Here is a 23,214-nt window from a genome sequence, read left to right as displayed (position 1 = left end):
GTATAATCTTTAGTATCAGATCTATTTTAATGTAAAAAAAAACAAAAATTTTTTTTTTTTTTTTAAAGAGACAGGCTCTCACTTTGTCACCCTGGGTAGAGTGCTATAGCGTCACTGCTCACAGCAAAGTCCAACTCCTGGGCTTAGGTATTTCTCTTGCGTCAGCCTCCTGAGTAGCTGTGACTACAGGGACCCACCACAACACCCAGCTATTTTTTTTTGTTGCATTTTGGCCAGGGCTGTGTGTGAACCTGCCACCCTTGGTATATGGGGCCGGCGCCCACTCACTGAGTCACAGGCACTGCCCCAAATTTTTTTGTTTAAATGAAAGAAACTGTGTCTTATTCCTTCGTAAAAGGCAATTTCAGAATATTATATTTTAAAAAATGAAACCACAGGGAGACTTTAAATACTGTATTCATTAAAACACAACATTGTATACGTGTACTAGGCACTATACTAAGTTCTAAGAGCAAAGTGGGTGGAGGCCTGCGGCAGGTGGACTGCTTGAGCTTTTGAGTTTGAGACCAGCCTGAGTAAAAGCAAGACCCCATATCTAGTAAGAATAGAAAAACTGAAAAAAAAAAAAAAAAAGAAGAAAAGAAAAGAAAAACTGAGGCAGGGCAGGGCTGTGCTCAGTGGGTAGTGTGCCGGCCCCATATACAGAGGGTGGTGGATTCAAACCCGGCCCCAGCTAAACTGCGACAAAAAAATAGCCGGGCATTGTGGCAGGTGCCTGTAATCCCAGCTATTTGGGAGGCTGAAGCAAGAGAATTGCCTAAGCCCAGGAGTTGGAGGTTGCTGTGAGCTGTGATGCCACAGTCCTCTACCGAGGGTGATAAAGTTAGACAGTCTCTTTTTTTTTTAGATTTTTTTTTTTTTAATTAATTTTTTTTGTTGCAGTTTTGGCCAGGGTCGGGTTCGAACCTGCCACCCTTGGTATATGGGACTGGTGCCCTACTCCCTGAGCCACAGGCACAACATGTCTCTGTCTCTTAAAAACAAAAGAAAAGAAAAAGAAAAACTGAGGCAATGGCTCTGCACTTGTAGCTCTGTGATTAGGGCGCCAGCTACATACACCAGGGCTGGCGGGTTCAAACCTGGCCGGGGCCTGCTAAAAAAACAAAAATGACAAGTACAACAAAAAAATAGCTGGGCATTGTGGCAGACACCTGTAATCCTAGCTACTTGGGAGGGTGAGGCAAGAGAATCGCTTAAGCCCAAGAGTTTGAGGTTGCTGTGAGCTGTAATGCCATGGCATTCTACCGAAGGTGACATAGTAAGACTCTATCTCAAAAAAAAAAAACAACAAAAAACTGAGGCAAAAGGATCACGTGAGCCCAAGAGCTGGAGGCTGCAGTGAGCGAACTATGATGCTATGCACTTACAGCTTGAGACTCTGTCTCAAGAAAAGTGAAAAAGAGCAAAGGGGCAAGATCATTTCCTAAAAATATATTTCATCAAGTTGCCCAAAGTAGGGTAGCGCCTGTGGCTCAAGGAGTAGGGCGCTGGTCCCATATGTGGAGGTGGTGGGTTCAAACCCAGCCCCGGCCAAAAACCACAAAAAAAAAAAAGTTGCCCAAAGTAGAAACATCAACTTTGAACAGGCACAGTGGCTCACGCCTGTAATCCCAGTACTCTGGGAGGCCAAGGTGGATAGATATCTTGAGCTCAGGGGTTTGAGACCAGCCTAAGCAAAACTTGAAACCCCATCTCTACTAAAAATAGAAAAACTGAAGTAAGAGGATAGCTTGAGCCCAAGAGTGGGAGGTTTCTGGGAGCTATGATGCCATAGCACTCTACCCAGGGTGACAGCTTGAGACTCTGTCTCAAAAAAAAAAAAAAAAAGAAAACCCATCAACTTTGTTTCTTCCCTCCTCATCTCCCACCAAGTCTAACTGATTCTAACTCTGAAACATAAATCATTCCCTTTCTATTCCCACTGTCACAGTTCTCCTTTAAGACTTCAGTATCTTGGCTGGGGGCAGTGGCTCATGCCTGTAATCCTAGCAATCTGGGAGGCTGAGGTGGGTGGACTGCCTAAGCTCACAGGTTCAAGACCATCTGAGCAAGAGACACACACCCCCCCCATCTCTAAAAACAGGTGAGCATTAGGCTCAGCGCCTGTAGCACAGTGGTTACAGCATCAGCACACACACGGAGGCTGGCGGGTTCAAACCCAGCCCAGGCCAGCTAAACAACGACAACCGCAACAAAAAAGCCAGGTGTTGTAGCGGGCGCCTGTAGTCCCAGCTACTTGGGAGGCAAGGCAAGAGAATCGCTTAAGCCCAAGAGTTTGAGGTTGCTGTGAGCTGTGACGCTACGGCACTCTACCTTGAGTGACACAGTGAAACTGTCTCAAAAAAAAAAAGTGGGCATTATGGCAGGCACCTATACTCCCAGCTACTGGGGGAGGCTAAGGCAAAAGAATGGCTTGAGCCCAAGAGTTTGAGGTTGCAGTGAGGTATGAGCCACAGCACTCTACTGAGGGTGACAAAGTGAGTCTAAAAAAAAAAAAAGATTTCAATATCTTTCACCTACAACATCAATGACAGTTTCCTAACTGTACTTACCAACTCTGGTCTTTCCCTACCCCAATCTTTCCATACTCTCATCTAGCTCCAACTGTGACAACCATATCATCTCCAGCATTGCCCAACATCCCACATGGGTCAAATCTGTCCTGATTGAGAACCACTACCATTGCTTCATGATCCTATAGCAAGAATGGTACTTATTTGGTAAGGCTGTGTCCATGATCTGTGCTCATGGGACAGAAAGCAAAAACAAAGACCAACATAAGCTTGAAGCTAAAAATCTTCACCTTAGGAACACCATGCTTCTGACGCCTCATAAGAAGAGCCAAAATACTCTAACACCCCTGTACATCAGGACTTAAATTATCTTGAAGACTTCAAGCCTGAACTCTGAAAAGTCAGCATTTCTGTCAAAGTTTAACCACAATATATTATATATAGATACATAAGTTCTTAGATACTAAAAACTAGAGACAATTAAAAAAAAAATTGTGCTGGGGCGGCGCCTGTGGCTCAGTCGGTAAGGCGCCGGCCCCACATACCGAGGGTGGCGGGTTCAAACCCGGCCCCGGCTGAACTGCAACCAAAAAAATAGCTGGGCATGGTGGCGGGCTCCTGTCGTCCCAGCTACTCGGGAGGCTGAGGCAAGAGAATCGCTTAAGCCCAGGAGTTGGAAGTTGCTGTGAGCTGTGTGATGCCATGGCACTCTACCCGAAGGGCATAAAGTGACACTCTGTCTCTACAAAAAAAAAAAAAAAAAAAAACACTTAAAAAAAAATTGTGCTTAAATAAGTTCTCTCAGAAGCTGATGAAAATAAGAACCTTCCTGGGCAGAGCCTGCGGAGTGGGGTGCCAGCGCCATATACCAAGGGTGGCAGGTTCAAACCCAGACCCAGCCAAACTGCAACAAAAAAATAGCCAGGCCCTGTGGCGGGCGCCTGTAGTCCCAGCTACTTGGGAGGCTGAGGCAAGAGAAATCACCTAGGCCCAAGAGCTGGAGGTTGCTATGAGCTGTGATGCCAAGCCACTCTACCGAGGGCAACAAAGTGAGACTGTCTCAAAAAAAGAAAAGAAAAGAAAAAAGAAAGGGCGGCGCCTATGGCTCAAAGGAGTAGGGCGCCGGCCCCATATGCCGGAGGTGGTGGGTTCAAACCCAACCCTGGCCAAAAACTGCAAAAAAAAAAAAAAAGAAAATAAGAATCTTCCTAGACAAATTATTATCTACATTTAAGTTTGTAAATTATTTTCTTTTTTTGAGACAGTCTCACTTTGTCACCACCCTTTCCCCAGCCCCAGTAGAGTCACAGCTCACAGCAACCTCAAACTCTTGGGCTCAATGGATTCTCTTGCCTCAGCCTCCAGAGAAGGTGGGACTGCAGGCACCTGCCATAATGCCTGGCTATTTTTAGAGAAGAGGTCTCACTTTGGCTCAGGCTGGTTTCCAACCTGTGAGCTCAAGCAATTCACCATGTTGGGCCTGGGCCTCCCAGAGTGGAAGGGTTACAGGCGTGAGCCACCGGGCCAGCTCTTAAGTTACTTTTTTTATAAAGAGACAGGGTATGGCTCTGTCACCCTGGCTGGAGTATAGTGGTACCATCATAACTCACTGCACCTTCCACCTCCTAGCCTCAAGTGATCCTCCCACTTCAAGTTCAGTAAGTGCAGGGATTACAGGTGTAAACTACCGTGCTAGGCCTTAAATTTGCAACCTACTTTTGAACAGTTATTAAATATTTCCAGGAAAAAAACCTTTAAAAACTTATCAATTCTTGGGCTTGAAAAACTAAAAAAGGAGGAAAAAAAAATCACTTCAAAAAAATTTCCCATAACGGGCACTCTGTTCCTTCAAACTTATTCAAAGATGTATTCAAGGGAGAACAATACCTTTCAGAAGAGATAAGGGAGAAGACAGTAAAGGATCTAAAAAACTTAGCAGGTGAAACAGTAAAGGTCAGGCCCAGCAGTGCAGTAATACGACCGGAGAAAGCACCTCCTGCCAAAGACATCTTAGTGAGAAAGAACATGTGGAGGTGCTTACCTTCAGTCGTTTGATCATTTCGTCGGTGGTGATCTTGTCGGTGATCTCCTTTACCCCCGGAGGGTAAGAGATCTTCCCGTCGGCACTCACGACGCCACAGAGGGCAGTGGCAGGCTTGGGCTGCGCGGTGAAGTCCATCCTGGGGGACAACTTTTCTTTCACAGTCCTCTACCGGCCTCTATCGGTCAGAAAACCAAAGTTCAGCGGGAAAGGAGCGACTTTGTAACCTCTTTTTCGTTTCAAATATCTCTAATCGGAAAGGGCCCGTTCTCCCCGGAGGCCGGGGACCCGGTGGCGGTCTTGCCACCCGCTCCTTTGGAAGCTCAAACCCCGCCGGCCTGCCCGGTCAGCGCCGGGTTCGCGGCGCTCCCCGGCCCCAGCACCGCGGCCGCGGGCGGCGCCGAGCAGCGCCAGGAGTTTCCCGTTCCACCTTTCACAATGAAATCCACCCGCGAGCACCAAGGTCCGAAGTTTGGCGGCTTCCAGGGGCCAGCGAGGACCTCAGGGCCCCCGCCGGGCCAGAGAGAAGCGCCGCGTCCCCGCCCGACCAGTCCCCTTCGGGAAAGCAGACGCGAGGCCTATAGGGCTCAGCTTAGGCCGCAAAACTAGGGACCCAACAGGACCCGCTCGCGGCAGCGGCCCCGGGGAACAAAATGCCCTTGCCCAGCACAGCTTCGGGACCCCGGCCAGTCCTGGCCGCGCTCCCGCCCGTCCCCTGTTCCGCTCCCCCACCCCCGCGGGAGGGGAAAACAAGCCACCTTCCACCCCCAACCCCACGCCAGGAAGCGGCTGACGCGGCTCTGCACTTCACATTTTGTTCCTTCAACTTCGGCTGAGGGGCCCCAGCGGCTTCTCTCGCCCCCGGCCACCTGGCGCCGCCCGGCACCGCCGAGGCCTTACCGGCACCGCTGGGCAGCCCCGCCGGGCCTGCGACCCGCGCCCCCCCTCCCCGGTCTCCCCTTCCGTCCCCTCCCTCCACCAGCCGAGGGCGGGAGCCGAGCCGCCGCCGCCTTTACCTCCTCTTCATGCGGGCGGAAGGTGCATCGAGCGCCCGGGCCTCTGTCAGGTGGTTGCGCCGCCGCCCCTCGTTGGGCTGCACACAAAGCGGCTCCGCAGGTCCCGCCGCCGCCCGCCCGCCAGCCCGGGAGCGGCGCTGGGGCTGGCGGTGCCGAGGAGGAGCAGCCGCCGCGGGGGGGGACACGGGGCGAGTGTGCGCTGGGCGGGGAGACAGTGCCGCTCTCCGTCTGGCCGAGGAAGAGCAGCCTTGGAGAAGGCTCCTCCGGGAGCGAGTGCGCGTGTGTCCGCCCGGAGCCCCCTCGGCCCGCACGCCCGCCCCTTGCGCCGGCCCGGGCAGCCGACCCGCACCCGGACGCCCCTAGCAGCGGTGCGCGCCCGGCCGTCCGTGCCCCGGGGAGCCGGCGCCTCACGCACACACCGGCCGGTCACGCGAGCGGCGCGAGAGCACGCGAGAGCAACGCGCGCGCCTCGCTCCCTCCCCTTCCTCCGCCGGCCGTGCCTCCGCCTCCCTCGGGCCCGAGGCGGCCGCGCGCGGGGCGGACAGCGCCGCCACCCGGTTGGCGCCAAGACCTGCCGCGCTGGGCGCCTCTGGGAAACCAGACCCAAGAGGGCGAGCAGAGGAGGAGCCGCGTGGCGGGAAGCGAGCCCTGGTTCCCGCGGCTCCGCGAGGACACTCAGGGCTGGCCGAGCTTCATCTTTCGCCAAGGAGATGAGTTCATGACTTTAGGGGTCGCCCTGAGGGACGTGGACGGCAGTGGTTGAAAGATGGTTAATTACTCGATGAAAACGAACTGATTTCCTCCCCGGGGACGGATCTGCAAACTGAAGCAAAGTTTTGCCACATGGCACAATATGGGCGGCTCATTCTCAGCCACCTGAGTCCTCCCCCCCACCTTAGATTTCTAACGTTAATATTTTGAAGTTGCAAAGTAAAATAGCATTGAGTCAAGGAGTTCTGAAGATATGGTCTATGGGCCACTGGCCTCACCATCACTCTGAATCACAGCTGAAAACTTAGGTTTTTGTCCTCAAAACTACAGAATCAGGAACCCTGAGAAAGAAACTCAGAAATAGGGATTTACAAATTAGGTAAGTGGTTTTTGTGAACATGGAAGCACTTTTCCCCCCAATGTCTTAAGCGTACCAAGGATTAACTTCTTCCATCCAAAGGAAAACAGCTGTCAAAGGAAAACTCAATGCAGCAGTGTTTGAGCAATTTAACGTAAATAATTGAAAACAAATGAACCTCAAGAACACATTTCAGAAGATCAAGTTGAGAAAAGGATACAATTATATAAAATAGCATTCAGCTCTTGAAACTGACCGCTACCATAGTTTAAAATTATATCCATTTGTTTATTTAGATTATTCTTTTTTTAAAATTTCACCTTCCTGTGTGGATAAATTACTCTTGGTGCATACCCATTGGTCTATTACGCCCCTCACACTCTCATATCCTTTAACTGGTCCTTAAAAAGGCTTGTTTTTAAGGTATTATGCAAGGGAGAAATCATTTTGGAATCTTAATCTACAGTTGCTGATTTGTCAGAACTCTGCCCAAAAGTTACGCTTTGTTCTTGGGCATTTAGAACTTCAGGCAGAATTTTTGTACAATCATCCTCATCCAAACTATTGTCAACCAAAAGTTACTCTCTTTTAGACTCTCCCTCTATCTTGGTGTTTTTCTATGTTACATTTAGGTAACTGAAGTGTGATACTTTTTGTTTTATTTTTTGAGACAGAGTCTCACTATATTGGCCTCGCCTTGGCAGAATGCGCTATGGTGTCACAGCTTACAGCAACCTCAAACTCTTGGGCTTAAGCTATTCTCTTGCCTCAGCCTCCCAAGTAGCTGGGACTACAGGGCGCCCACCACAACACCTGGCTATTTTTAGTTGCAGTTGTCACTTTTATTTTTTTTAGCTGTCCCCTGGTGGATGTGGTGCATGTGGCCAGCAACATAACCCCTGTGCTACGGGCGCCGAGCCTACTTTTGCATTTTTTACCCTCAGTAACTTACCTTTTAGTAAATGGAGTTTTTCATATTCCTAGAAATTTTAACTTTATACAATTTTTACTTTGCTAAGACTGTGTAACTTTGTAAAGACTCAATAGATAGCAAGAGTTGATGATTACAACACTATAAGTAAATTGAATTTATACGATACTCTGAAAGTTCTTGTTTTTACTGCTATTCTTGAACATTTGTTTCCACATACAGTAAATAAGAGACACACATTCATCTGTGTGACAGTTATTTATAGAGGGTCTACTATGTAAGGCATTGTTTTGGGCACTGATGGAAAAAAAGGTTGGTAAAAGAGAGAACAAAAATTCCTGCCTTCACTTCTGGTGGAGCTTAATTTGGGAAGAGATAAACCAAAATAACAAAATAAACATATATGAAAATAAAGCAGGGAAGAAGGGTACAGATCGTGTCTAGCCTTTAAGGGCCCTAGGAGGACTTTGGCTATTCTCCAAGATAGGAATTTTGGATTTTTTTTTTTCGAGACAATCTCAAGCTGTTGCCCTATTGAGAGTGCTGTGGCGTCGCCGCTCACAGGAACCTCAAACTCTTGGGATTAAGCAATTCTCTTGCCTCAAGCCTTCCAAGTAGCTGGGACTACAGGCGCCCACCACAATGTCCTGCTATTTTGTTGTTGTTGTTGAAATTGTCACTGTTCTTTTAGCAGGCTTGGGCCAGGTTCGAACCCGCCAGCCCCAGGTGTATGCGGCTGGTGCCCTACCCACCGAGGTATGGGTGCTGCCATGAATTTTGGATATTTTTAAGCAAAAAAAAAAAAAAAGAAAAAGAAAAGAAAAAAATGACAGGATATGATTTATGTCTGATGAGTTAGGCATCCTTGGACAAATTAATCTTTCTGTGCCTCATTTTCTTCAGTTGTAAAATAGAGATAATAATAGTATCTATCTCAGAGAATCATTATGAGGAATAAATAAGTTAATATTTATAAAGCAGCTAGAACAGTAACTGGCAAATGCTAAGCTCTACATTTTTTTTTTGGCATAAAATCAAAGAAGCATTTTAACATCTGGGTTGAATATTGCTACAGAGATGCAAGTGTGGAAGAAGGGCAACCAGATATAAGACAACTGCAAAAATCCCAAGGAGAGATGGTAACAAGAGCCAGACAATAGCAGTAGAGGTGATGAAAATATAAAAAAATAGAGAGGAAAGTATGGTGCCACCATTTCTTCTGCCTTTGGTCTCTGTACCTGTAGCAGAACTTCCAAAAGCGCGGTGTTGGGACAGAGCATGGGGAGGTTCACAACCTCTGCCCACAGGAGCCACTATGAGGAGGACCCAGGGAAGAATTTGCCATTTTCAGTAGACAATAAGTGGCAGTTACTAATTATGATGAATTTGTAATTTGGAGTTGAAATTTCCTGCACCTTTCCTTCTTTTTTTTGTTTGAGACAGAGTCTCACTTTGTCACCCTCGCTATAGAACACAGCAACCTCAAACTCTTGGGCTCAAGTGATTCTCTTGCCTCAGCCTCCTTAGTAGCTAGGATTATGGCACCCACCACAATACCCAGCTATGTTTTTTTGTTTGTTTGTTTTTGTTTTTGGTAGAGACAGAGTCTTACTTTATTGCCCTCGGTAGAATGCCGTGGTGTCACCACAGCTCACAACAACCTCCAACTTCTGCGCCTAGGTGATTCTCTTGCCTCAGCCTCCCAAGTAGCTGGGACTACAGGCGCCTGCCACAATAGCCAGCTATTTTTTTTTGTTGCAGTTTGGCCGGGGCAGGGTTTGAACCCACCACCCTCAGTATATGGGGCCAGCACCCTACCCACTGAGAGACACAGGTGCCACCCAACCCAGCTATTTTTTTAGAGATGTGGTCTCGCTGTTGCTCAGGCTGATTTCAAACTCCTGAGCTCAAGCAGGCTACCCACCTCAGCCTCCTAGAGTGCTAGGATTATAGGCATTGCACCTTTCTTTATAGTAAGACACCAACTGCTTAATAAATGAGGATGTTTTGTTAATGAATCCACTTAACAGATACGAAAAACATTTTTTTTTGTTTTTTTTTTTGCAGTTTTTGGCTGGGGCTGGGTTTGAACCTGCCACCTCCAGCATATGGGGCTGGTGCCCTACTCCGTTGAGTCACAGGCGCTGCCCTTGCAGGGTTTTTTTTTTTTTTTTTTTTGAGACAGAGCCTCAAGCTGTCCCCCTGGGTAGAGTGCCGTGGCATCACAGCTCACAGGAACCTCCAACTCCTGGGCTCAAGCGATTCTCCTGCCTCCGCCTCCCAAGTAGCTGGGACTACAGGCGCCCGCCACAATGCCCGGCTATTTGTTTTTTTGGTTGCTGCTGTCGTTGTTTAGCGGGCTCAGGCTGGATTTGAACCCGCCAGCTCAGGTGTATTTGTTTGTTTGTTTGTTTTTTGTCTGGGTATAGGGAGCCGGCGCCCTACTCCTGGAGCCACAGGCGCTGCCCTGAAGAACATTTTAAGAAGTGAAATCTCTTTGGAAAATGGGTCAATCTCTTGAACTCATGACATACTGAATATATTTGTAAATGAACTTAAGATACGAAAAAATTAAGACATTAAAGAAATAGAAAAAGAGAGGAGACCAGAAATTAGGTATGATTCTTAAGGTTTTAGGCCTGAGTAATTGGGAGTTACCACTGAGGTAATGAGAACTGGGCTTGGAGCAGATTTAACACCAGGATGTCTGTAGACATTCAAACTGTTTAAAAGTTAATTCAGGCATGCAAGGTGGTTCATACTTGTAATGGAGCATTTTGTCAGGTGGGGGTTTGCTTGAGGCCAGAAGTTCAAGACTAGACTGGGCAATAGAGAGATCCTGTCTCTACAAGTCAGGTGTTAAATGGTACATACCCATAGCCCCAGTTACTCGGGAAGCTGAGGCAGAAGGATCAGTTGAGCTCAGGAATTTGAAGTTATAGTGAGCTGTTATGATGCCACTGCACTCCACCCTGTCTCTAAAAAAAATAAATAAAAGTGAATTCAATAGTTACTGGGCTCCTGTGAGGGGTAAGGCATTGTACTAAGCACTGAGGGAATATTTAAAAAACAAAAAACAGGCTTGGTGCCCTTAGTTCAGTGGTTACAGCGCCAGCCACATACACCAAAGTTGGCGGGTTCGAACCTGGCTCAGACCAGCTAAACAACGACAATTGCAACATAAAATAGCCGCATGTTGTGGCGTGCCCCTGTATTCCCAGGTACTTGGGAGGCTGAGGCAAGAGAATCACTTATTTATTATTTTTTTTAAGAGAATCATTTAAAATCAAGAGTTTGAGGTTACTCTGAGCTGTGATGCCATGGCACTCTACCAAGGGCAACATAGTTGAGATTCTGTCTCAAGAATAAATAAATACATAAATAAAAAACAAAAAAACATGAGAAAGTCCCTGCCCCTTGACAGGATCACAATCTATTGGAGGAATCAGAGACATACAATAAATAATAATTTAAGGAAAGGCTGTGATGTGTTTTATTATGAAGATGTGAACCACATTGTCTGGAAGCCTGTAAAGGGGGAAGGAACATATAGGCCTTGAAGGGTAAGTTTTGGTGAGTAGTTGTGTGGAGAAAATAATAGCTCATAGGTTGAGTGTGGTGGCTTATGCCTATAATTTTAGCACTGTGGGAGGCCGAAGTGGGTGGATTGCTTGAGCTCAGGAGTTGGAGACCAGCCTGAACAAGAGCGAGACCCCCCAATCTCTAAAAATAGCCAGGCACTGTGGTGGGTACCGGTAGTCCCAGCTACTTGGGAGGCTGAGTAGGATCAAGAGGATCACTTGAGCCCAAGAGTTTGAGGTTGCTGTGAGCTATGACATCATGGCACTCTACCCAGAGCACATGGTGAGACTCTGTCTCAAAAAAAAAAAAAAAAAGAAAGAAAGAAAGAAAAGAATAGCTTATAGAGACAACCACAAGATTAAAAAAAAAAAAGAAAAAAGATTAGAGGTGATGAAATCTTATTTCTTTTTCAGAAAAAGAGTTTGTTATGATTAAAACAGTGATTACATGAAGGAGTAGCTTTGTGAGTGTTTATTCTACCCCTCACACAGTTTCAATCAGCCCCACTCCCATATGCATACATATAGGCATATAATCTATGTACAAAACAGTATCCAATCCAACTCGAGGATAGACTCCTAACCCCTATTTCAGACATACAACTAGCCACAAACTCTTCCAGTACTGTAGAGCAACACTGTCCAAAAGAAATTTCTGCAACAATGGAAATAATTCTGTACCTACCTTGTCCAAGACATTAGCCACCAGCCACGTGTGACTGTACCACACTTGAAAAGTGTCTAATGCAATTGCAGAAATGAATTTTTAATTTAATTTAATGGCTACAGGTGGCTAGTGTCCACTGTAATGGACAATGCAGTTCTAGAGTGGAGAGTTTATAGGAGTGATTGACCAAAGATAAAGGGAAAAGATAGACTGTTTCATACTGAACGCCACAGAAAATGTTGAGCAAAGAGGTAGTTTGAATGGATGAACGGAGGTCAGAGGAGACACATGCTTTTTATTTATTTATTTAGTATATTTTTTGAGACAGAATCTCACTCTGTTGCTGATGATAGAGTGCTATGTTAGCCTAGCTCAGAACAACCTCTAACTCCTGTGTTCAAGCAATCCTCCTGCCTCAGCATCGCCAGTAGCTAGGACTACAGTTGCCCGCCATGACACCCAGCTAATTCTTTTCTATTGTTATTTTTATTTATTTATTTATTTGAGACAGTCTCACTTTGTCATCCTCAGTAGACTGCTGTGGCATCATAGCTCACAGCAACCTCAAACTCTTGGGTCTCACTCAGGCTGTTCTAAAACTCCTGAGCTCAAGCAGTTAATCCACCTTGGCCTCCCTGGGAGCTAGAATTGCATACGCGAGTCACCACACCCAGGCAACATAAGCATTTTTTATGAAAGTTAACTGAAATAAAAATATAAAATATTTAGATGTCTAAAGAGTTTTTAAAATGTAGTTATTCCTTCTATCTGAAATTACTTATTTGCTTTCCAATTTGAAATGTAACTAAATCTACCCTGAGTAATTTCACAAATCAGAAATATGAATCATTCATATACCTCTGGTAATAGAGAAATTTTAACATTATGTCACAGTCACTATGAAACTAAAAAGAGAATAGCACTTTATTCTATTGTCTTTCCAGGTATCATTGACATCTTGGCTTAGATTTGCTGAAACTTAAATATATTTAGACATGAGATAATAGCACATCTGTAGTAAACAAAATGAGTTTGACATGTTGCTAATGACTGATAAAGACAAAAAATATAAAATTGGAGTCATTTTGGCTCAGTATGACCAAGACTTTGATAATTAGCTTGGCATTGTAACAAAGATTTTTATTTGAATTATGTCTAATATCTCTATGTCTATGTGCATTTCCCTTGAATTGAACATGTGAACTCTGACCTGCATCATTTATGCTATGGACCGAATTGCGTCCCTCCAAAATTCATACGGTGAAGCCCTACCCCATTTTTTAATCCATTTTGTTATGGCTGCCTCAGCAAACTAATACAATTACGAACAGTCCCCAAATTACAAACATCTGACTTACTTACAACTCACACTTATGAATGGAGGTTGTTACAGGTTATAGGTAAATGTACCTGTTCCAACTTACATAAAAATTCAAATTAAAAACAAACCTATAGAACCTATCTCGTTTGTAACCCAGAGACTGCCTGTACATAGTTATATTGCCCTTCTTTTTTTTTTTTTTTTTGTAGAGACAGAGTCTCACTGTACCGCCCTCGGTAGAGTGCCGTGGTGTCACACGGCTCACAGCAACCTCCAAATCCTTGGGCTTAGGTGATTCTCTTGACTCAGCCTCCCAAGTAGCTGGGACTACAGGCGCCCGCCACAACGCCCGGCTATTTTTTTGTTGCAGTTTGGCCGGGGCTGGGTTTGAACCCGCCACCCTCGGCATATGGGGCCGGCGCCCTTCTCACTGAGCCACAGGCGCCGCCCTATATTGCCCTTCTTAAAGTTGTTTCATCCAAATTATGTATTATTTACCAAGCAGGGACAGCAAACTAAAACTAAATATTTTCTTTTTTTCTTTTTTTTTTTGAGGCGGAGCCTCAGCTGTCACCCTGCGTAGAGTGCTGTGGCATCACAGCAACCTCCAAATCCTGGGCTCAAGCGATTCTCCTGCCTCCGCCTCCCAAGTAGTTGGGACTACAGGCGCCCGCCACAACGCCTGGCTATTAAAACTAAATATTTTCTTTCTTTTTTTTTTTTTGTAGAGACAGAGTCTCACTTTATGGCCCTCGGTAGAGTGCTGTGGCCTCACACAGCTCACAGCAACCTCCAACTCCTGGGCTTAAGCGATTCTCTTGCCTCAGCCTCCCGAGTAGCTGGGACTACAGGCGCCCGCCACGCCAGGCTATTTTTTGGTTGCAGTTTGGCCGGGGCCGGGTTTGAACCCGCCACCCTCGGTATATGGGGCCGGCACCTTACTGACTGAGCCACAGACGAAAACTAAATATTTTCAAATGTGAAAGAAACTACAAACAGAAGCAACCTGGATAAATTTTAGTGACACAAAGTGATAACCTTTTTTTTTTTTCCTTGGAGACAGTCTCAAGACTCACCCTGGGTAAAGTGCTCTGGCATCGCAGCTCACAGCAACCTCAAACTCTTGGGCTTAAGCGATTCTCCTGCCTCAGGCTCCCAAATAGCTGGGACTACAGGCACCGCCACGATGCCCGGCTATTTTTGTTGTTGTTGTTATTGTTGCAGTTGTCATTGTTGCTAGCCTGGGCAAGGTTCGAACCACCCAGCCTCGGTTTATGTGGCTGGCGCCCTACCCACTGAGCTATGGGCACTGCCAAAATGACAACCTTTTTATAAAGTTCAAAAGCAAGGCTTCAAGTTACTGGTTGCCTTCGGAATACAAGGGGAAGCAGGGAACACAGTGGTAGAAGATGGGAGAATGAATATATAGGTAGACATATTCTCCTTAAAGCTGTTCCTTGGGTGGGGTGGTAGCTTCACATATGTTCCTTGATATGATAAATGAACGGATGGATGAATTAATAAGGGCAATCCATGGGTCAAGGGGGAATGTGTTGCCGGGTGTGGTGGCTCATGCCTATAGTGGTAGCAGTCTGGGAGGCAGTGGCAGGTGTATTGCTTGAGCACGGGAGTTCAAGATCAGCCTGAGCAGGAGCCAGACCTTGTCTCTACTAAAAATAGAAAAAAATTGGCTGGATATTGTAATCTCAGTTTCTAGCGCAGCTGAAGCAAAGAGAATGGATTGAGCCCAAGAGCTGGAGGTTGCTGTGATCTATGACACCACGGCCCCCTACTGAAGGTGACAAAGGGAAACTCTGTCTTAAATAAATAAATAAATAAGATTAGCACTCTGAGAGGCCGAGGTGGGTGGATTGCTTGAGCTCATCAGTTTGAGACCAGCCCAAGCAAGAGCAAGACCTCCATCTCTAAAACGAGCCAGGTGTGTGGAAGGCGCCTAGAATCCCAGCTACTCGAGAGGCTGAGGCAAGAGGATCGCTAAGGCCAAGAGTTTGTCTTTTTTTTTTTTGCAGTTTTTGGCTGGGGCTGGGTTTGAACCTGCCACCTCTGGTATATGGGGCCAGCGCTCTACTCCTTGAGCCACAGGCGCCACCCTAAGGCCAAGAGTTTGAAGTTGCTCTGAGCTATGATGCCATGACACTCTACTGAAAATTAAAAATAAATACACAAATAAGAAATAAAAACAATTAATTCAATCAGTACATCTGCAGTCCAGAAGAAAAAAAAAATTTCAAGGACGGCACCTGTGGCGCAGTGGGTAGGGCGCCAGCCCCATGTACCGAGGATGGCGGATTCAAACCCGGCCTCTGCCAAACTGCAACAAGAAATAGCCAAGCATTGTGATGAGTGCCTGTAGTCCCAGCTACTTGGGAGGCTAAGGCAAGAGAATCGCCTAAGCCCAGGAATTGGAGGTTGCTGTGAGCTATGACGCCACACTACTCTACCGAGGGCAATAAAATGAGATTCTGTCTCTACAAAAAAAAAAAAGAAAAGAAATTTCAAAAAAAAAGTAATGTTATAATTTAATATTTTTTGAAACTATATCTCTACAAGTCAAAGAAATTCAGTCCCCATCATACTGATAATTTTTTTCTAATAATGGTAGTACCATGACAAATTATTTGGAGCTGTGTTTTATACAATTGCCACTTTGTGGCCTTCCTTCAAGTTGCTAGCATTAGGTGATAAATGATGATAGGACTGACAGAATTTTCAGGGTAATTAAACTTTCAACAATTACATTACATTGTATTTTTGTGGTGAAGCTTGGTATGCCAGCCTCCTATTGTTTTACATGATTTTAAATTATTAAGAAAATAATTTTAGGGGCAGCGCCTGTGGCTCAGCTGGTAGGGCGCCGGCCCCATATGCTGAGGGTGGCAGGTTCAAACCTGGCCCTGGCCAAACTGCAACAACAACAACAACAACAAAAATAGCCGGGCGCTGTGGCGGGCGCCTGTAGTCCCAGCTACTTGGGAGGCTGAGTCAAGAGAATTGCCTAAGCCCAAGGATTTGGAGGTTGCAGTGAGCTGTGTGACGCCACGGCACTCTATCAAGGGCGATAAAGTGAGACTCTGTCTCTACAAAAAAAAAAAAAAAAAAGAAAAGAAAATAATTTTAAAAACATACGGCAGGCTTGGCGCCCATAGCACAGTGGTTACAGCACCAGCCACATACACAAAGGCTGGCATGTTCGTACCTGGCCCGGGCCAGCTAAACAACAATGACAATTGCAACAAAAAATAGCCGGGCATTGTGGCAGGTGCCTGTAGTCCCAGCTACTTGGGAGGCTGAGGCAAGAAAATGGCTTAAGCCCAAGAGTTGGAGGTTGCTGTAAGCTGTGACTCCATAGCAGTCTACCGAGGACAACATAGTGAGACTCTGTCTCAAAAAAAAAAAAAAGGCCATGTGGCAATGAGGGAATGATTGGAGTGACAAAGCTGCAAGCCAAGGAATGACAAAGATTATGCCAACAAGGACGAGCAGCTACAAAAGAGGTAGGGAAATGTTCTTCCCTGGAGCCTCCAGAGGCAACGTACCCTTGCTGACACCTTGAGTTTAGCCTTCTAGCCTCCAGAACTGTAAGAGAATACATTTCTGTCATTTTAACGCATTTGTGGTTCGTCATTACAACAGCCCTATGAAACTAATACACTAGCCATATGTTAAAATTGTCTTAAAGTGCAGCTAGTTAGTAGCTGTAAGAAAGCAAAGCAGTTTAGCTTCTGAGAGATAGATGTTATCACTCATGTTTTGGAATGTAAAATTTTGCTTTTGAAGGTGACAGCTATAAAGCTGTAGGCAACAGCTTGCCTGACTTCTCTATTTTTTAATTGTATTAAATTTGTGAACTAAAATGTATCTCTTTACTCATTTTCACACATTCTATGAAATAAGAACAATATGTCTAAGCAATTTTTTTTCCTTAGAGACAGTGTTAGCCACTAGATCAGCTGCAAGCAAGTATTTAAATAATTCATATTTAGGCTGGGTACGTGGCTCATACCTATAATCCTAACATGTTGAGAGGCCAAGGCAGGAGACTTCTTGAGACCAGGAGTTTTAGATTGTTTTAGACCAGTCTGGGCAACATAGTGAGACCCATCTCTGAAAATAGGAAAATTAACTATGCGTGGTGGTGTGTGCCTGCAGTCCCAGCTAATCGAGGGGCTGAAGCAGAAGCATTAATTACTTGAGCCCAGGAATAAGTGAGCTATGATGTCGCCACTGCACTGTAGGCTGGGCAACAGAGTGAGACCCTATCTCTAAACAACAACAACAAAAAAGTAAATCATAATTACTCAACTAACATGGAAACACTGCAAAAATGGAACTATTTTTTGTCAGACAGTGCTACCAAACCTTAATTCAAAACATTCATTTGTCGGGTGGTGCCTGTGGCTCAGTCGGTAAGGCGCTGGCCCCATATACCGAGGGTGGCGGGTTCAAACCCGGCCCCGGCTGAACTGCAACCAAAAAATAGCCAGGCGTTGTGGCAGGCGCCTGTAGTCCCAGCTACTCGGGAGGCTGAGGCAAGAGAATCACTTAAGCCCGGAGTTGGAGGTTGCTGTGAGCTGTGTGATGCCACGGCACTCTACCGAGGGCCATAAAGTGAGACTCTATCTCTACAAAAAAACAAAACAAAACATTCATTTGTCAGCTAATGTGCCAGTCCAAACTGGAATTTTAACAGCAGTTTAGGACTAGAAATATATAATGTACTGAAGCCATGCAAAATAAGAGGAGTAAAGTCAAGGAACATTTGAATAATCAAGTAACTAATAATTTACAAATAATCTTTTTTTGCTTTTTGAGACAGAGTCTTTCTCTGTTGCCCAGGCTAGAATGCCATGACCTCAGCCTATCTCACAGCAACCTCAAACTCCTGGGCTCAAGTGATCCTTCTGCCTCAGCCTCCTGAGTAGTTGGGACTACAGGCGCTCACCCCAACACCCAGTTAGTTTTTCTATTTTTTAGTAGAAATGGAATCCCTCTCTTCCTCAGGCTGGTCTCGAACTTCAGAGCTCATGCTATTCACCCCCTCGGCCTCCAAGATTGCTAGGATTATAGGCATGAGCCACCACACCCCAACAGCAATAATCATTTACATGCTACAAATGACTGTTTAATAATAAAATAATTCTTGTATATTCCTTCTATTAACTAAGGATTTTTTTTTCTTTTTATAGTTGGGGTCTTGCTGTGTTGTTCATGCTCTAGAGTACAGTGGTTATTCATAGGTGCAACCAAACCATGCAGTGAGTCTGTCTCAAACTTCTGGCCTCAAGCAATCCTCCCACTTCAGCCTCCAGAGTGGCTGGGACTACAGGTGCTTGCCATTACAGCAGACTTAAGAATTTTTTTTTTTTTGAGACAGAGTCTCAAGCTGTGGCCCTGGGTAGAGTGCCATGGCATCATAGCTCATAGCAAACTCAAACTCTTCGGCTTAAGCAATTCTCTTGTCTCAGCCTCACAAGTAGCTGGGACTACAGGTGCCTGCTACAACACCTGGCTATTTTTTTGGTTGCAGTTTTCATTGTTGCTTAGCAGACCCAGGTTAGGTTCGAACCCGCCACCCTAGGTGTATGCGGCCCATGCCCTTGTCGACTGAGCCATGGGCACCACCCAGACTTAAGAATTTTTATAAGATAGGGCGGCACCTGTGGCTCAAGGAGTAGGGTGCCGGTCCCATATGCTGGAGGTGGCGGGTTCAAACCCAGCCCCAGCCAAAAAAAAAAAAAAAAAAGAATTTTTATAAGATAAATATTTTCTATTCCTATAACCAATCAAATGTCATTATAATCTTAACTAACAGATTATAAGAATAAATACCTGAACTTCAAATTTCTAGTTTAACTGAAAATGTAACCATTTTAGAATCAGTATCTAGCACTATTTGACTTCTCCAAAGAATGTGCCAAGAATTTGCGCAATGTTTGCCTTCTGAATTTTTCCAAGTAATTCCAGAAACTGAATAGTTCCTGGAATGTGGGCTACCTAGATAAATACTGTTTTGGAAAAATTCTTCAGGGTTTAGTTATGCAGAAACTTGTCCAGAAACCAACAAAGATTAAGCAGGGTTTGCAGGAAATTTAACAAGGATTATTTCATTGTTTAATCATAACTGACACATATCATAATTTCTAGGGTATGGAAAATTTCCTGTTAATTGAATTTTTTGATTAAAACTTAATTAATTAAAACTTAACTAGAAAACACCTTTTCTTTGTACTCTGTTAGAAATATTTCTATAATACATCGGTTCTCTGTTCAGTCTTTAGAAAGCACAGGATAGCAGACACAATGAGAAATATTTTGTGTTTGAACATACCCCACAACCTTAGGATTGTCAATCTGAAAGCCACTTGAGGTTTGCAAAATTATAGATATAAAATCAGAGATTGATCAAGCCAAATGTGAGCAGAGGCCAGAATTTTACATGGAAGTTAGTTTCATCTCTATAGGAATTTTTAAAAATACAATGGAGAGAGACAAGGATCTGTTAAAAATAAATTTCTCTTGGGGAAAAAAATGAATCTGTTAAATTGGATTTTGATATAGTCATCCATTTGGCATTTACTGTTTAGCACTTTCTATACTAAATGTTGAGGATGCAGGAAAGATATTGCCCTTGAATTCAACAGGCAATTTGAATTTTTCTTGTGTTATTACTATATTTTCATGTATTTGTGCTATTTTCGCTTACAAATTTAGACAGCAGAGTTTGAATAGAAGACAGAATGGAATTGATGTGGTGGGGAATGATGAATTTTTTTAGGTACAAGCAAAGACAAAATGTTAGCTGTTATGTCCTGGTAATAGGATTATGGAAAATGGTTTTCTCTTTTCTCTTACTTCATATTTTATGTTTTTTTCAAATTTTCTAAAAAAGATAGCTCAGAAAAAAAGATTAAAAAATGTTTAAAATTGGCTGGGCACAGTGGCTCATGCCTGTAATCCTAGCACTCTGGGAGGCCAAGGCAGGTGGATTGCCTTGGGCTCAGGAGTTTGAGACCAGCTTGAGCCAGAGCAAGACTTCGTCTCTAAAAAAATTTAAAAAGCCAGGCATCGTGGTGGGGGCCTGTAGTCCCAGTTACTCGGGAAGTATGGAAAGACAATAGCTTGAGCCCAAGAGTTTGAGGTTGCTGTGAGCTGGGATGCCATCACACTCTATCAAGGGCCACAAAGTGAGACTCTGTCTTAAAAAAAAAAAAAAAAGGGAAAGTAAAGGGGGCAGTGCCTGTGGCTCAGTAAGTAGGATGCCACCCCCATATACCAAGGGTGGTGGGTTCAAACCCGGCCCCGGCCAAACTGCAACAAAAAAATAGCCGGGTATTGTGACGGGCGCCTGTAGTCCCAGCTGCACAGGAGGCTGAGGCAAGAGAATCCCTAAGCCCAAGAGCTGGAGGTTGCTGTGAGCTGTGATGTCACAGCACTCTACCGAGGGCGACAAGGTGAGACTCTGTCTCTAAAACAAGAAAATGACAGACAAAATCTATACCTAATGAGATAAACTATGTAAAGTGCTTAGCACAGTGCCTGGCACTTAGTATGTGCTTAATAAATGTTGACTACTGGGCGGCTCCTGTGGCTCAAAGGAGTAGGGCCCTGGCCCCATATGCTGGAGGTGGCAGGTTCAAACTCAGCCCTGGCCAAAAACAGCAAAAAAAAAAAAATGTTGACTACTATTGTTAACATTATCACTTTGGTTGCAAGGAACAAGGGTAACTAACTGAAGTTAGCTTAAACCAATAAAAAAGTGTGTTTATATAAAATGGTTACCGAGGTGCCTCATAGAACTCAAGAGTAAAACTATAGCTAGGCCTAGAGAAGGGAATTAAATAATAACTGAAAGACTGTATCAGGAATACATTCTACTCCTCCCCTCTGAACATATGCTTCATTCTTCGCTCTTTATTTATTTATATATTTTTTACACTCGCATCCCCACCCCCATTCTTTGCTCTTTGAAGAAAGCCCCTTCTGACTGGGTGCGGTGGCTTATGCCTGTAATCCTAGCACTCCAGGAGGCCGAGGCAGGTGGATTGCTTGAACTCAGGAGTTCAAGACCAGCCTGAGCAAGATCAAGACCTCTGTCTCAACTACCATCCATGTCGCAGGGGTCCTCCAGGCAATTATCAGCATAATTACCAGAAGAGTGAGAGTGGGGAAGAGAAAGAGGGGAATGTGGGAGTGATCTGAGGTGCCCCTAAAGGCCAGGTCCGAAAAGGCTGGCCCTACCTTCCCACCTAATTACATGCGGAGACCCTCTGGTGACCGCTATAGTATTCCAACCCTCCTGTGCAGGGAGAACTGACAGAGGGTGCTAACAACCACAGTGCAGGACAGCAGAGTGGACCAGTAGGACAGAACAAGTATCAGGGTTATAGACCATGATTCCACAGGCACCCTCCTGGCCAAAGACAGCCCAGAGAAGGTTCCAGAACAGGTCACCCCTTAGCACTTCCCCATGTTCAGCAGCATTAGGGTATCCTTAGGTGTTTTCGAGATCTGGCTGAGGGAAAGTTGAATTTAAGATACATTCTTTTTTTTTATTCTTTTGAGACAGCATCTCACTCTGCCATCCTAGGTAGAGTGCTGTGGCAGCATCATAGCTCACTGAAACCTCAAACTCTAAGGCTTAAGAGATCCTCTTGCCTCAGCCTCCCAAGTAGCTTTAAGTACAGGCATCCACTATGACTCCTGGCTAATGTTTTCTATTTTAGTAGAAATGGGGGTCTCACTCCTGCTCAGGCTGGTTTCGAACTCCTGAGCTCAAGTAATCTTGGCCTCCCAGAGTGCTGGGATTACAAGTGTGAGCCCCAAGGGCAGTGCCTGTGGCTCAAAGGAGTAGGGCGCTGGCCCCGTATGCCGGAGATGGTGGGTTCAAACCCAGCCCCGGCCAAAAACTGCAGAAAAAAAAAAACAAGTGTGAGCCCCTTGCCTGGCCAAGATACATTCAGTTTGAATTTAGTGGAATATATTTATGTAGCTTGCTTTTGTCGCTAGTTAAGTTATTGCCAGTCTTCTTTGGGTAGAATTCGTTTCCAGGAACTCTACTATAGCAAACTTAATGAATGTAAAAAATGCAGAGTATTTATGGTTTATTACGGCACAAGATTACAAATGCTTTGAAATCTTGAGCCTTGTACATGAAAAAAGATTGATAGGGATTTCCCAAATCTAGCCAAAAAATTCTGTTTGGCATTACCACAACAATATTGGAGCCAAAATAAACTTTTCAAAACTAGCTACAGAAAAAAGAAATGAAGGGCGGCACCTGTGGCTCAGTGGGTAGAGCACAGTCCACATATACCAAGGGTGGCAGGTTCAAACCCAGCCCCAGCCAAACTGCAAGAAAAAAAATAGCCAGGCTTTGTGGCAGGCGCCTGTAGTCCCAGCTACTCGGGAGGCTGAAGCAAGAGAATCGCCTAAGCCCAAGAGCTGGACGTTGCTATGACCTGTGACACCACAGCACTCTACCAAGGGCGACAAAGTAAAATAAAAAAAAAAAGAAAAGAAAATGAAAAAAGAAATGAACATTCACATTAGAGAAAAGACTACACTACATCTTCATTCTTTATATGGGAAATAATATTACAAAACCATTGTCAAATGAAAAGTTAATCAAAGATCCAATTTTTGGAAAATGAAAAAATGGAAATAGAGATTCCTTCACTGGGGTGTTTGATCTCAAACATTTGTTAGATAGACACTATATGCCTCCAAATGGTGCTAGGACCTAGGAACAGAACAGTGAATAGTCCTGAACATCAAGGTTTTCATAGTCTGCCTGGTACAGTGGCTTGTGACTATAATCCCAGTACTTTAGGAGGTCAAGTTGGGGAGATTACTTGAGGCCAGGAGTTTGAGACCAGCCTGAGCAACATAGTGAAACCCTGTCTCTTAAAAAAAAAATAAAAAGCAAAGCAGCACCTGTGGCTCAATGAATAGGGCACCGGCCCCATATACTGAGGGTGGCAGGTTCAAACCCAGCCTCCGCCAAACTGCAACAAAAAATAGCCAGGCTTCCTGA

The 23,214-nt window shown here is 45.0% G+C and overlaps 1 protein-coding gene across 2 annotated transcripts in view; it reads right to left on the bottom strand.

Annotated features, from left to right (window-relative positions):
- PDS5A (PDS5 cohesin associated factor A) overlaps positions 1-6,087 on the bottom strand; it is a 143,225-nt gene extending 137,138 nt beyond the window's left edge. Inside the window, exons 1-2 of one of the 2 annotated variants that reach the window (XM_053578145.1) lie at positions 5,592-6,087; positions 4,576-4,753 (exon numbers count right to left, since the gene is read on the bottom strand). In XM_053578145.1, coding sequence (XP_053434120.1) covers positions 4,576-4,713 — 138 coding nt within the window. In that variant the 5' untranslated portion in view covers positions 4,714-4,753; positions 5,592-6,087. The remainder of the gene's footprint in view (positions 1-4,575; positions 4,754-5,591) is intronic. The other variant, XM_053578146.1, reaches the window with a different exon arrangement.
- Between the last annotated feature and the right edge of the window lie 17,127 nt (positions 6,088-23,214).

The sequence above is a fragment of the Nycticebus coucang genome, chromosome 23 (genome assembly GCF_027406575.1).
Source record: "Nycticebus coucang isolate mNycCou1 chromosome 23, mNycCou1.pri, whole genome shotgun sequence".
NCBI classification, from domain to species: domain Eukaryota; kingdom Metazoa; phylum Chordata; class Mammalia; order Primates; family Lorisidae; genus Nycticebus; species Nycticebus coucang.
This window is presented reverse-complemented; position numbering and strand designations above follow the sequence as displayed.